The 14,353-nt window shown below is 42.9% G+C and overlaps 1 protein-coding gene and 1 non-coding gene across 6 annotated transcripts in view; both read left to right on the top strand.

The window, feature by feature from the left end:
- MFSD11 (major facilitator superfamily domain containing 11) overlaps positions 1 to 14,353 on the top strand; it is a 52,215-nt gene that overhangs the window by 2,218 nt on the left and 35,644 nt on the right. For all 5 annotated transcript variants that reach the window (XR_012088835.1, XM_008011616.3, XM_008011617.3 and 2 more), the window contains 5 exons: positions 871 to 978; positions 2,196 to 2,275; positions 2,404 to 2,500; positions 3,921 to 3,979; positions 4,828 to 4,972. Coding sequence is in view for 4 of the 5 variants with exons in the window: in XM_008011616.3 (XP_008009807.2) it covers positions 871 to 978; positions 2,196 to 2,275; positions 2,404 to 2,500; positions 3,921 to 3,979; positions 4,828 to 4,972 (489 nt within the window). In the remaining variant the exon portion in view is untranslated. The remainder of the gene's footprint in view (positions 1 to 870; positions 979 to 2,195; positions 2,276 to 2,403; positions 2,501 to 3,920; positions 3,980 to 4,827; positions 4,973 to 14,353) is intronic.
- LOC119622261 (U6 spliceosomal RNA) lies at positions 13,842 to 13,945 on the top strand. Its single transcript, XR_005238924.1, has one exon. It is a non-coding gene; the product is annotated as a U6 spliceosomal RNA (small nuclear RNA).

Genomic DNA, 14,353 nt, shown 5'->3' with positions numbered 1-14,353 from the left:
CCCCCAACAAATCCATAACTTATACTTGGTTCTTTATCCCTATCCTAAGCCTTGTATGTCATATTTGAGAATGAAGGGATGTTACTATCCGTTTTTCTAAGTGATTAGTAGCACAGCTTTTTGTACTACTATGTCTTCATGTGTGTTCTAAAGAACAAATGCAAAAACACATTTGATATTTGAGAGATTCATAAAAACCAAAGAATAATTTACTTTGTATTTATGAATAGTGTCTAGTAAATGAATTCAGGGCCTTTGAAATGGTTTTAGTCACACTTCATACAAGACGTATGTACTAGGGCTGGGTCAATAGTAACTGAGTAATGTTCAAGTGAGACCATTAGGTTGAGTTAAATAAATTCTGGCTCAAGCAAGTTGTAACTCTGTGCTGTTATTTATAGCAGAGAAATGTCATGAAGCTGCCAGGAGTTCTAGGCTAAGTTTGTGGACATTCACCAGCCACCCAGCTGGACTTTTGGCAAATTACTTAACCCCACTGTATTTCCTTTTTCTGTTCTTTAACGTGAGGATAATAACAATATCTTCTTTGTAGTGCTGCTAGGATTAAAAGAGAAAATATGTATAAGGTACTTGGCACAGTTCCTGTTACTATGACTTACCAGTATGTAAAAAATGTATTGTTGTAGGCAAACTGATCCCAAGGCACAGTTGGGGGGCTTCAATATTTTGTACAAATGAAAACTTTTATATGGTATTGAATTTAATGATATGACTATCATAAATTCTGACTAAAGAATATAAGTGTTTATTGTAAAATCTATAAACTCAGATGGATTTTAAAAAGTGACACAGTGTACAAGGGCTTTGTTCTTTTTTTTTTTTTTTTCAATTTGTGTATTATATGTGCAGCATGGCTATTATCTACGGAGTGTTTTCTGCTTCAAATTTGATTACACCGTCAGTGGTTGCCATTGTAGGACCTCAACTCTCTATGTTTGCCAGTGGTTTATTTTACAGGTGAGTAGTGTAATCTTGCATTTATTTAATTAGAACACTTTTCAGGATCTTTCAAGTAGATAGTAAACTTTTCACAGTAATTTGTAGACTTGGACTGAATAAAATATAGGTGGTGTTTTAGGAATTTTGGCTCAGCACTTGTTGCTGAGGGATATCATATTCTTTTTTTTTTTTTGGAGATGGAGTCTCGCTCTGTCACCCAGGCTGGAGTGCAGTGGCGCAGTCTCGGCTCACTGCAAGCTCCGCCTCCCGGGTTCACGCCATTCTCCCACCTCAGCCTCCCAAGTAGCTGGGACTACAGGCACCCGCCACCACACCCGGCTAATTTTTTGTATTTTTAGTAGAGACAGGGTTTCACCGTGTTAGGCAGGATGGTCTCGATTTCCTGACCTCGTAATCCGCCCGCCTCGGCCTCCCAAAGTGCTGGGATTACAGGCGTGAGCCACCGCGCCCGGCCGGGATATCATATTCCAATGTGATAGGATATATCTATATCTGCTTTTGTTTCACTGTTGATAAAAATAGTATCCAAAAGTCTCTTTCTATGACGGTTGAAAAGAACCGTCTATGAAATAATCTTATTTTCTGTCAGTTGACTGAAAATAAGTGGGGATTCAAATGAAATAACTAAATGTTTCTCTGAACTCTAGAACTATAGTTCCATGATGTGCTAAGCTCTTGGCAAAGAACACTGCAAACCTGTAAAATGTCTGATTTTACAAATTTGAAATAATAAATTATGGGCCAGGCGCAGTGGCTCCCACCTGTAAATCCCAACACTTTGGGAGGCCAAGGTATTGCTTGAGCCAAGGATCACTTGAGTCCAGGAGTTTGAGACCAGCCTGGGCAACATGGTGAAACCCTGTCTCTACCAAAATAAAAAAAAATTAGCCGGGTGTGGTGGCACATGCCTGTAGTCCCAGCTACTTTCGAGGCTGAGGTGGGAGGATGACTTGAGCCCAGGAGGTGGAGGTTGCAGTGAGCTGTAATGGTGCCCCTGCATTCCAGCCTAGGCAATAGAGTGAGACCCTGTCTCAAAAAAAGTAATTAAATAAGAAATGAGAAACTTGATTGTGTTCTGTTTTTCAAAACTGGAGCGATCCTTTATAGGTTGAGTTTTAAAAGAAGAGAATGTCAGAACTGATTCCTAGAAGGCATAATTGGCACTCTATTTCAGGTATCGTTTGACTATAATACCTTGACCTGTTATATTTTAGCATGTACATTGCCGTTTTTATCCAGCCTTTCACATGGTCCTTCTACACAGCCTCTGTTTTCATTGGAATTGCTGCTGCTGGTAAGCATTTTGATTTTTAACTTATCTGCTTTCTTTTCTGGGGCCTATCTAAGGGTATTATTTATGTGTTTAGTATATAACTCTAAGTGAGTTTCTTTTTCTTGATAAACTTTTGGGTTGAATTTTAGTGCTTTGGACAGCACAAGGAAACTGCCTGACAATAAATTCGGATGAGCACACCATTGGGAGAAACAGTGGAATTTTCTGGGCACTTCTGCAGTCTAGGTAATTTCCCTTTTGAAGTTCAGTCTTTCCTTTCTTTCTTTTTTTTTTTGTCATACCATTTTTTAGGTCTTTGACAATTTGGATCTTCCATGTTACGTGACTTAAGTTCTAGCTAAATGTGACATGATTCCAATTTTATAGAATTGCTTGTAATGATGGCTGAGTATGCTGGCTCACTAGCTACTCAGGGTTATTTATACCAATACCGAATAGAGCATACTAAAATTTTTTTTTGAGACGGAGTCTCGCTCTGTCGCCCAGGCTGGAGTGCAGTGGACGGATCTCAGCTCACTGCAAGCTCCGCCTCCCGGGTTTACGCCATTCTCCTGCCTCAGCCTCCTGAGTAGCTGGGACTACAGGCGCCCGCCACCTCGCCCGGCTAGTTTTTTGTGTTTTTTAGTAGAGACGGGGTTTCACCATGTTAGCCAGGATGGTCTTGATCTCCTGACCTCGTGATCTGCCCATCTCGGCCTCCCAAAGTGCTGGGATTACAGGCTTGAGCCACCGTGCCCGGCCCTTTTTTTTTTTTTTTTTTTTTTAATGAGACGGTGTCTGACACTGTCACCTGGGCTGGAGTGCAGTGGCGTGATCTCGGCTCACTGCAACCTCTGCCTCCCACGCTCAAGCAATTCTCCTGCCTTAGCCTCCTGAGTAGCTGGGATTATAGGTGCCCGCCACCACACCCGGCTAATTTTTTTTTGGTATTTTTAGTAGAGACGGGGTTTCACTATGTTGGCCAGGCTGGTCTCGAACTCCTGACCTCGTAATCCGCCCGCCTTGGGCTCCCAAAGTGTTGGGATTACAGGCGTGAACCACCACGCTTGGCCTTAATGTTTTCTTAAGAAGAAAGCAAAATGGCTATTCTGCTCTTGACTGTTGGATTTCTGGAATCTCTCCTGAGGAATTACCCTCATGAACCGTGCCTAAAATTTTGGCCTTGACAAGGCTTAACAAATGCAAATGTTACATTTTAAAGGGTTATATATTAAGAAACTAGTGTGTAAGTGAATGATTCTTCAGGAAAGTATGCTAAAGAAAGTATCTGATTAGATGCAGATAACTAAATCATGGATTTTTGGAAACAGATTCTTTAAAATTTAGCTTAAGCTTATTTCCAGGGAGTCATTTCCAGAGTTGCAGTAAATCACATGTTTCAAAGTGAGTCAATTCTTCTTTGAAGGGTGCCTCTGAATCAGGTTACTGTCACATGGAAGGAGTCTGAATTCCATCTGGGGCAATTAAGTTTATCAGAGTCCAGATGAAGTTGATACTTTTAAATGATCCAGGACAGGTAGATACTTTAAAAATGATGTCCTTCTCTCTCCCTGTCTTACAACAAATAATGGGAATAATTATTTTTAAAAAATCATAAATATTAAAATAATTTCCCAACATCCTATCCTCCCTTTTCTTCCCCCAGCTTGTTCTTTGGGAATCTCTACATATATTTTGCCTGGCAAGGGAAAACTCAGATATCAGGTTTGTTTTATCCACGTTGCTTTATTTAGATATGTTCAAAGCATAATAAGAGTTATACAGAAATACCCATTATTGCTTTATTCAAGCATTGTTCTCATGAACCCTGACACCTCAAGTTCTTGCAGATTTTAGCTTTTAGTAAGCCTTTTCCTTGGTTTATATTATTCATTATTATTATTTTTAAGACAGAGTTTCACTCTTGTTACCCAGGCTGGAGTGCAATGGCGCTATCTTGGCTCACTGCAACCTCTGCCTCCTGGGTTGAAGCAATTCTCCTGCCTCAGCCTCCCAAGTGGCTAGGATTACAGGCCTGCACCACCACTCCCAGCTAATTTTGTATTTTTAGTTGAGACGGTTTTTCCATGTTGGTCAGGCTGGTCTCAACGCTCTCGTCACCCTCCCAAAGTGCTGGTATTACAGGCCTGAGCCACCGCTCCCAGCTTGGTTTCTATTATTAAACTAGGATTATAGGTTATGACTATGCTTTAAGTGGCATCTCAGGGTCTAAGGGGAGGTTATGCTCTGCACAGGCGTACGAGAATACTGTGCACGAGTATATGGTTCTCAGAAGACTTCTGAATGCTCAGTTGTTTTCTCTGGACCCTTCTTTGATTAAAAGAAGGCGATTAAGCTCTTGTGCTGTTTTTCTTTGCTTATTTGTATTTCTCTAACTGAAAGACAAAGGTGAAGGTATCCTATTTATCTCCTTTTCCTAAGTTTTTACTGATGCATTAAAGTAAAAATGTAACGAGAAAGTGTGTTGACAGTCATAAGCAACCCTTGTACTATGATACTAATTCTGGAATTGTTTGGTCGATACTATCTAGTTTGTTCTTTTTTCTCCTTAGAGAGTGACCGAAGAACAGTGTTTATTGCGCTGACGGTTATTAGCCTTGTGGGGACAGTTCTGTTCTTTCTCATTCGGAAACCAGATTCTGAAAATGTCCTAGGAGAAGATGAGTCTTCTGATGACCAGGACATGGAAGTCAACGAGTAAGATGTTGGGAACATTCCATTTTATTTTAAAATAGATTTTGAGTAGATCTAGTCTAGAGATTACCCACCTGTTTAGCCCTAACTGATATCCAGTACTCTCTGTAGGTTACCACAGGCAAGAAAAGGAAGAAAATAAAGGAGGAGCTGCGAGGGAGGAAGAAAAAAAAGGTCACCAGTGGAAGGGAGGTGGTGAAAAGGTGCACAGGGAATTTTGAGTCTATTCCTGGCCTTGCCACTGATGTGTATGTGATCCTGGACAGTGGCAGCAATTCCTATCCTGTCTCCAGGCCTGAGCTTTCTCACTCAATCAGTATGTTTTCATGGGCAAGAAAATAGAAGGCAGTGTTGACCTTGGTTACTGTTTCTGTGATCCAGCTCTAAAGTTTTCCTGTTCTTGTGGTATGAGTGAGTGGCAGGGCCAGTGATGGTTGTCACAGATGAACCTTGGTTATCGCTAGGCTCTTGCTTATAGTGTCCGGCTCTTGCACTAACTTACATGGGTGGTTTTCCCTAGAGTAGTCCAAATGGGGGAATAAGTATACAACCCTGTGTTTTGTAAAAATTGTAAATCACCTAAGCACATTTCAGTTGCAGGTGACACTATTTAAGCATGACAGGCTAGTGATCTGCAGTATCATTTAGATTTGAGGAAGGAGAGATGAGAAATTAATCTCTGTCACCCTTGTTTTGCTTTGTGAATTGATAAATTGTTAAGATTGCCTTACAGCATTTTATCTGTTGTTAAAACTTTTGCATTGAGTATCCCATGCTGACTTTGTAATCCAGAAAGGGCCTAAAATTGTCCAGTCATAGGAGCATTAGATGCTCCAGATTTGCAGTAAGTTTGCGTAAAGCAGAAGCAAGGCAGTGCTTTGGTCTGGATATGTTGCCGTGCCCTGCCTTCTTAGTCTTTACTGTGCTTCACAAACACTGGGTTTTTTACAAATTGAAGGCTTGTGGCAACCCCGCATCGAGCAAGTCTTTCTATCCGTGCCACTTTTCCAACAGCATGTGGTCACTTTGTGTCTCTCTGTTACATTTTGGTAATTCTCACAATACTTCAAACATTTCATCGTTATGACATCTGTTATAATCTTATAACATCTGTTAGAAGATGTGATCAGTAATCTTTGATGTTACTACTGCAATTGTTTTGGGGCACCACAATCTGGATCCATATAAGGTGGTGAACTTAATTGATCAGTGTTGTGTGTGTTCTGACTGTTCCACTGCAGGCCATTCCCCTATCTCCCTCCCTCTTCTCCTGAGACACAGCAATATTGAAATTAGACCAGTTAATGACCCTACAATAGCCTCTATGTGTTAAAGTGAAAGGAAGAGATGCATGTCTCTCACTTTATTTACTTATTTATTTATTTTGAGATGGAGTCTCACTCTGTCACCCAGGCTGGAGTGCAGTGGCATGATCTCGGCTCACTGCAACCTCTGCCACCCGGGTTCACGCAATTCTCCTTCCTCAGCCTCCCGAGTAGTTGGGATTACAGGCATGCACCACCACACCCGGCTAATGACTAATAAAGAAATGACTAAGCTTAGCAAGGAAGACATGAAGAAAGCTGAGATAGGCTGAAAGCTATGCCTCTTGTACCAAACAGCCAAGTTCTGAATGCAAAGGAAAAGTTTTTGAAGGAACTCAAAAGAGCTACACCAGGGAACACACTAATGATAAGAAAGTGAAACAGCCTTGTTGCTGATACGGAGAAAGTTTTAGTGGTCTGGATAGAAGATCAAACCAGCCACAACATTCTCTGAAGCCTAATCCAGAGCAAGGCCCTCTCTTCAATTCTGTGAAGGCTGAGAGATGTGAGGAATCTTTAGAGGAAAAATGTGAAGCTAGCAGAGGTTGGTTTGTGAGGATCAAGGAAAGAAAACATCTCCATGACATCAAAGTGCAAGGTGAAACAGCAAGTGCTGATGGAGAAGCTGCAGCAAGTTATCCAGAAGATCTGATTATTATAATTGACAAAGGTAGCTGCACTGAACAACAGGTTTTCGATGTAGACCAAACAGTCTTACATTAGAAGATGCCATCTAGGAATTTTATAGCTAGAGAGAAGTTAATGCCTGGCTTTAAACCTTCAAAGAACAGGCCGACTCTTGTTATTGGCTAACACAGCTAATGACTTGAAGTGGAAGCCAGTGCTCATTTACCATTCCAGAAACCCTATGGCCCTCAAGAATCATGCTAAATCTGCCTGGGCCCTAGAAATGGAATGACAAAGCCTGGATGATAGCACATTTGTTTACAGCATGGCTTATTGACTATTTTAAGCCCACTGTTGAGACCTACTGCTGAGAAGAAAAGATTCATCTCAAAATATTACTGCTTATTGACGATGTACCTGATCAGCCAAGTGCTTTGTTGGAGGTGTACAAGCAGATGAATGTTGTTTTCATGCCTTCTAACAACATTTGTTCTGCAGCCCCTGGATCAAGGAGTAATTTCAGCTTTTGTTTTTTTGAGACAAAGTCTTGCTCTGTCACCCAGGCTGGAGTGCAGTGGTGGGATCTCAGCTCACTGCAACCTCTGCCTCCCAGGTTCAAGAGAGTCTTCTGCCTCAGCCTCCTCAGTAACTGGGATTACAGGCGTGTGCCACCATGCCTGACTGATTTCAACTTTCAAGTCTTATTATTTAAGAAATACATTTCTTGAGGATATAGCTGCCATAGATAATGATTCTTCAGATCTAAGCAAAGTAAATTGTAAACCTTTTGAGAAGGAGTCATCATTCTGGGTAGGTCACATTAAGAACATCTGTGCCTGGGGCTGGGTACAGTCGCTCACGCCTGTAATTCGAGCACTTTGGGAGGCTGAAGGAGGTGGATTGTTTGGGCTTAGGAGTTTGAGACCAGACTGGGCAACATGGTGAAACTTTTTTTTTTTTTTTTGAGATGGAGTCTCACTCTGTCATCCAGACTGGAGTGCAGTGGTGTGGTCTTGGCTCACTACAACCTCTGCCTCCCAGGTTCAAGCGTTTCTCCCGCCTCAGCCTCCCGAGTAGCTGGGACTACAGGCGCATGCCACCACACCTGGCTAATTTTTGTATTTTTAGTAGAGACGGGGCTTCACTATGTTGGCCAGGCTGGTCTCGAACTCCTGACCTCGTGATCCACCCGCCTTGGCCTCCCAAAGTGCTGGGATTACAGGAGTGAGCCACCGCGCCTGGCAAAACATTTTGTTTTAAAGCACACACCAGTAGTTATTAGAGAAGGAGTCTGTGAAGATGAATATCACAAATTCAACAAAAACTGACCCCCCATTTAGTCAGCACATGTTTGGTGTTGGTTCTAGAGGATAAATGCTGCCCATCCCTGTTTTCAACGAACTGCCAAGTTGGGGAGGTGGATGAGGGGTTCTGTAACTGTGAGCAGGTGCTCTTCTAGAAATACTGCTCAGCCTTTGTAGCATTCTCTCTTCCTGAATCGTCTCCTAAATTTGGAACTTCTGTGTCTTTGTTCTACAAATAGCACAGACTTGTGGCAGCCCTCTTCTATGCCTGAGGGATATAGGCGTGAACAAGACAGATAAGTCCTTGTTCTTATGGGACTTAATTTTAGAGGGGGTGGTAGACAATACACATGTAAGAAAATAGCAAAGCGAGCGTTAGGAAGACTGTGAAAGAGGGGGAGAGTGGAGGGAAGGGGGGAAGAGTGGAGAGGAGGGGGTTGGAGAGTGGGGTGGCTCCCTGAGACCTGCCTGGTGAGACATGAAGGTCAGCGGGTGGCCTTTGCCAGAGCCAGGCAGTGGGAAGGGTGTGGTGGGCTCTGGGCTCCAAGAGGGAAAAAGCGGAAGCAGTAGGCAGGGTCGGATTATGTGAGCCAAGATAAGGAGGTTTGCATTTTCTTCTTAGTGTGATTAGAAGCTGTTGAGGGTATACGTAGAATTCTATTTTAAAGGTTCCCACCTAAAGGCCTCACAGGAAAAGATGAGAAGACTTGAAAGATTTGAAGAGCTCCAAAGAGACAGCTCTGTCTGTCTTCTGGCTGGGCACAGTGGCTCCTGCCTGTAATCCCAGCACCTTGGGAGGCTGAGGCAAGACAATTGCTTGAGTCCTGGGGGTTGAAATCAGCCTGGGCAACACAGCAAGACCTAGTCTCTACTTAAAAAAAAAATGAGCCAGGTGTGGTGGTGCATGCCTGTAGTCCCAGTTACTTGAGAGGCTGAGTAGGGGGAAGCTTCAGCAAAGGGATTCAGGGTTTCGGTGAGCTGTGATGACGCCGCTGCACTCCAGCCTGGGCAACAGAGCAAGACCCTGTCTTTAAAAAAAAAAACAAAAACAAAAATTGTCGTCTGTCTCAAGTGCACAATTTACATCTCTGAGGACCTGTTAGCTGGGTGATCTCTAGGTGTTTCTTCATTGGCAGTTACCTTTATCCTCCTTCTCCCCTCCCTCCCTGTATTCTTTCCTTCCTCTCTTCGTCTCTTCTTTCCTCCCTCCATCCTTTCATTTCTTACCTTCCTCCATTCATCCTTTCTTTCCCTTCCCTCTCTCCCTTCTTTTCTTCCTTTCCCTATATTTGAGGTTCTCTGATTCTAAGCATTGTGCTAAACAAAACAGAAGTTTATGCATTCATGGAGCTTACTTTCTAGTTGGTGACAGAGAGAAAAGAAACAGGCAGGTTTTAAAAATAGCTTTATTGAGATATAACTCATATACCGTATAATTCACCCATCTAAAGTATACACTTCAGTGCTTTTTAGTATATTCACAGAGTTGTGCATTCATCATTGAAACCAATTTTAGAATATTTTTTGAATACTTTTATTACCCCAAAAAGGAGCCACAGGAAGGATGCGATGGCCCACGCTTGGCCTGTGGTTCCTGTTCCAGGTAATAAAAATCATAGCACTTTGGGAGGCCGAAACGGACGGATTGCTTGAGCCCAGGAATTTGAGATTAGCCTGAGCAACATGGTGAAACACCATCTCTACCAAAAAAAAAAAAAAATACAAAAATTAATCAGGCATGGTGGCACATATCTCTGCTCCCAGCTACTTGAGAGACTGAGGTGGGAGAATCACATAAGCCCAGGAGGCGGAGGTTGCAGTGAGCCGAAATGATCATACCACCACGCTCCAGCCTGGGTGACGGGGGGAGACCCTGCCTTAAAAACAAAAACAAAAACAAAAACAAAAAAAGAAGGAACAATGTATGCTGTAGCTGATCTCCATCTGGTTCTTTAAATAAAAAAAATTTAAAGAACTGGGCACGGTGGCTTACGCCTGTAAGTCCAGCACTTTGGGAGGCCGAGGCGGGCAGATCATGAGGTCAGGAGATTGAGACCATTCTGGCCAATGTGGTGAAACTCCATCTCTACTAAAAATACAAAAATTAGCTGGGTGTGGTGGCATGTGCCTGTAATCCCAGCTACTCAGGAGGCTGAGGTAGGAGAATCGCTTGAACCAGGGAGTCAGAAGTTGCAGTGAGCCAAGATCGCACCACAGCACTCTAGCCTGGGTGACAGAGCAAGACTCCGTCTCAAAAAAAAACCCAAAAAACCAAAAGCAGAGAAGTAATAGAGAAATATGAGAGTAGGGGGGTGGAAGGGGAGTTGTTGCAGTTATAGAGTTGGGAAGGCTGAGAAAGTAACATTTAAGCCAGGGCCTGAAAGAGGTGAGCCAGGTGTGGCTTTTACCTGGAGTGGGAATGGTAAGCCATTGGAGGGTTTAAGAGAGGACTGACAGTGATCTAACTTAAATGGTAAACAACTCACTGAATTAAATTGGAAGTGACTTGCAGCTGAATTATTGTATTTTAGTGGTCTGTAGAGTATAAATCAGTTAATTGGGGCCTGAAGGGTAAAATATTAGAATCCTACATGGAATCCTATCCAAGTGTAAAATGAGGGTACTACCAATTAATGTCATCTAAATAGTATTTGCTTCCAGGGAAGGCGTGAGTTTTATGATGAGGAAACAACTTTTCTTGCTGGTTAGAGCATACCATTTTTTTGTGTGTTAGTAATTTTTTTTTTTTTTTTTTTTGAGATGGAGTCTCACTCTGTCACCCAGGCTGGAGTGCAGTGGCGTGAACTCAGCTCACTGCAAACTCCACCTTCCAGGTTCACGCCATTCTCCTGCCTCAGCCTCCCGAGTAGCTGGGACTACAGGTGCCTACTACATGCCTGGCTAATTTTTTGTGTTTTTAGTAGAGATGGGATTTCACCATGTTAGCCAGGATGGTCTCTATCTTCTGACCTCGTGATCCACCTGCCTCGGCCTCCCAAAGTTATGGGATTACAGGCATAAGCCACCGTGCCCGGCAGTGCGTTAGTAATTTTTTAACTTAATTGGATCACCATTAGATTCCTTTTGTTTCTTAAGTTAACGAGATCTCCTTTGCATTCATTTTTTTGGTAAAAATGCCATTTAGAGATACAGGAGTAGACTTGACTGTTAGAATAGGAAATGTAATCTTTTTTTTTTTTTTTTTTTTTTTTGATACAGAGTCTTGCTCTGTCACACAGGCTGGAGTGCAGTGGCACGATCTCGGCTCTCTGCAACCTCCACCTCTCATGTTCAAGTGATTCTCCTGCCTCAGCCTCCCAGGTAGCTGGGATTACAGATGCCTGCCACGCCTGGCTAATTTTTGTATTTTTAGTAGAGGTGGGGTTTCACCACGTTGGCCAGGCTGGTCTCAAACTCCTTACCTCAAGTGATCCACCCGCCTTGGCCTCCCAGAGTGCTGGGATTACAGGTGAGAAATGTAATCTTTTAAAAATCTTTTGGCTGGGCACATTGACTCATGCCTGTAATCCCAGCACTTTGGAAGGTTTAGGCAGGCAGATCATGAGGTCAGGAGATCGACACCATCCTGGCTAACATGGTGAAACCCCGTCTCTACTAAAAATACAAAAAAAATTAGCCGGGCGTGGTGGTGGGCACCTGTAGTCCTAGCTACTTGGGAGGCTGAGGCAGGAGAATGTCATGAACCTGGGAGGTGGAGGTTGCAGTGAGCTGAGATCACGCCACTGCACTCCAGCCTAGGCGACAGAGGGAGACTCCATCTCAAAAAAAAAAAAAAATGTTTCTAGGCTGGGTGTGGTGGTTCACGCCTGTAATCCCAACACTTTGGGAGGCTGAAGTCAGGGGATCACTGAGCCCAGAGTTCCAGAGCAGCCTGGCAACCTCGTGGAGCGCTATCTCTGCAAAAATTTAAAAATTAGCCAGGCATGGTAATGCATGCTTGTAGTCCCAGTTACTTGGGAGGCTGAGGCAGAAGGATCACTTGAGCCCAGGAGGTCAAGGCTACACTGAGCCATGATTGTGCCAGTGCATTCCAGCATTCCAGCCTGGATGACAGAGCAAGACTCGGTCTCAAAAAAAAAAAGGAAAATCTTTAAAAATTTAAGGAGGCCGGGCACGGTGGCTCACGCCTGTAATCCCAGCACTTTGGGAGGCTGAGGCGGGCAGATCACAAGGTCAGGAGATCGAGACCATCCTGGCTAACACGGTGAAACCCTGTCTCTACTAAAAATACAAAAAAATTAGCCAGGCGTGATGGCGGGCACCTGTAGTCCCAGACGCTGGGGAGGCTGAGGCAGGAAAATGGCATGAACCCAGGAGGCGGAGCTTGCAGTGAGCTGAGATCACGCCACTGCACTCCAGCCTGGGCGACGGAGCAAGACTCTGTCTCCAAAAAAAAAAAAAAATTTTAAGGAAAAAATATTTGTAAAAACTTTCTTGTAATCTTATTAACAATTATATTTAACTTGCATCATCTTATTTAATTTTCACAGGTAAGTCGTAGCATCCCTATTTGATGAATGAGGAAATAATACTTGGAGAAATGAAGTCACTTGTCTTGTCTAAAATCACACAACTAATTAGCGGTAAAGCCAGGCCTCTGACTCCAAAGCCCTTGTTTCAACCAGTAGATCATTGTGCATCCCAGCCATGACACAAGGAGGGCATTCATGGTTTTGAAGAGTGTTATTGAATATGATTCTAGTATAATTAAAAACTTATTTCTCCAAAGGACTCATAGAAGGAAATGTCTGCTTTATGAACATTGCAGATTAATGAAACTGATAATGGTATCAATAAGAACTCTGCCATCCTCAGTATTATAGCTTAGGCATGTTGTTGCTCAGTCCTCAGACAGCTGCAGTTGTTCTGTATATCACCTTATATAACCCACTTGCATTTCCCATTGAAGAGAAAATGAGGCATAGGATATACAATGATCTAATGTTAGGCACTTCCTTGACTTCATCAATCTTGGTGGATGAATAAGAAAAATGCGTTTTAAGCTTTGGAGCATGATTTCAAGCACACAGTAGTGTTTTGGCAGTAGTCTTGGTAAACTGGAAAAGTCAGAGATTTTTTTTTTTGTTTTGAGATGGAGTCTTGTTCTGCTGCCCATGCTGGGGTGCAGTGGCATGATCTCGGTTCACTGCAACCTCCCCCTCCTGGTTTCAAGTGATTCTCATGTCTCAGCCTCCTGAGTAGCTGGGATTACAGGGGTGCACCACCACACCCTGCTAAATTTTTTTGTATTTTTAGTAGAGATAGGGTTTCGCCATTTTGGCCAGGCTGATCTGAATGAAACTCCTGACCTCAAGCGATCAGCCCGCCTTGGCCTCCCAAAGTGGTGGGATTCCAGGCATGAGCCACTGAGCCCTGCCCAAGTCTGTGATTTGGCCTGCCTTGTATGGATAAATGAAATTGCAGATTGCAATGAAGACCCACCTCTCTCAGCAGGACAGGAGATAGGCATGAATCCTTTGCCTTGGTAATGTTCCTGAGGTAAATATTAGTATAGATTTTAAAATAACCTTCCCTTTTAAAAGCTGAGATTTGATGTCACTGTTGGTATAGAAACATATAACATGTAAAAATCTTGTGGTCACTTTGGCAGCACAAATACTAAAATTGGAACAATACAGAGATTAGCATGGCCCCTACACAAGGATGACGTGCAAATTCGTGAAGTGTTCCATATTTAAAAAAAAAAAATCTTGACACACATTGGTTATAGGACATCTAGTTCCCAAAAACACTTCATCAGAAAGCACATAGCAGTCGTCACCTGTCAGTGCTTGAATTTTGATGTGAAGCCAATCGAGAGTACAGTACCTGTCAAAGTCTCTTGGTTCTCGATCCCCAAACAGTCATAGCAGCAAGGAGATGAATGAAAGCTAACTTCAAGAAAGCTTTCATGATACCACATCCAAAGCAACCACCTCTCAGGATGCAGAAAATAACAAAAGTCTCTGATGGGTTTTAATGCCAAAGAACTTATTTTTCATAGTAAGGGCGGTGGAAAATTGAGTACTCACAGATATTTTCACAGTTTGAAGGTAACCGGATAGGTCGGGTGTGGTGGCTCACGCCTGTAATCCCAGCACTTTAGG

This window comes from Chlorocebus sabaeus, chromosome 16 (assembly GCF_047675955.1).
Source record: "Chlorocebus sabaeus isolate Y175 chromosome 16, mChlSab1.0.hap1, whole genome shotgun sequence".
Classification (NCBI taxonomy): Eukaryota; Metazoa; Chordata; class Mammalia; order Primates; family Cercopithecidae; genus Chlorocebus; species Chlorocebus sabaeus.
The sequence above is the reverse complement of the archived record's forward strand: the minus strand, read 5'-3'. Positions and strand labels throughout refer to the sequence as shown.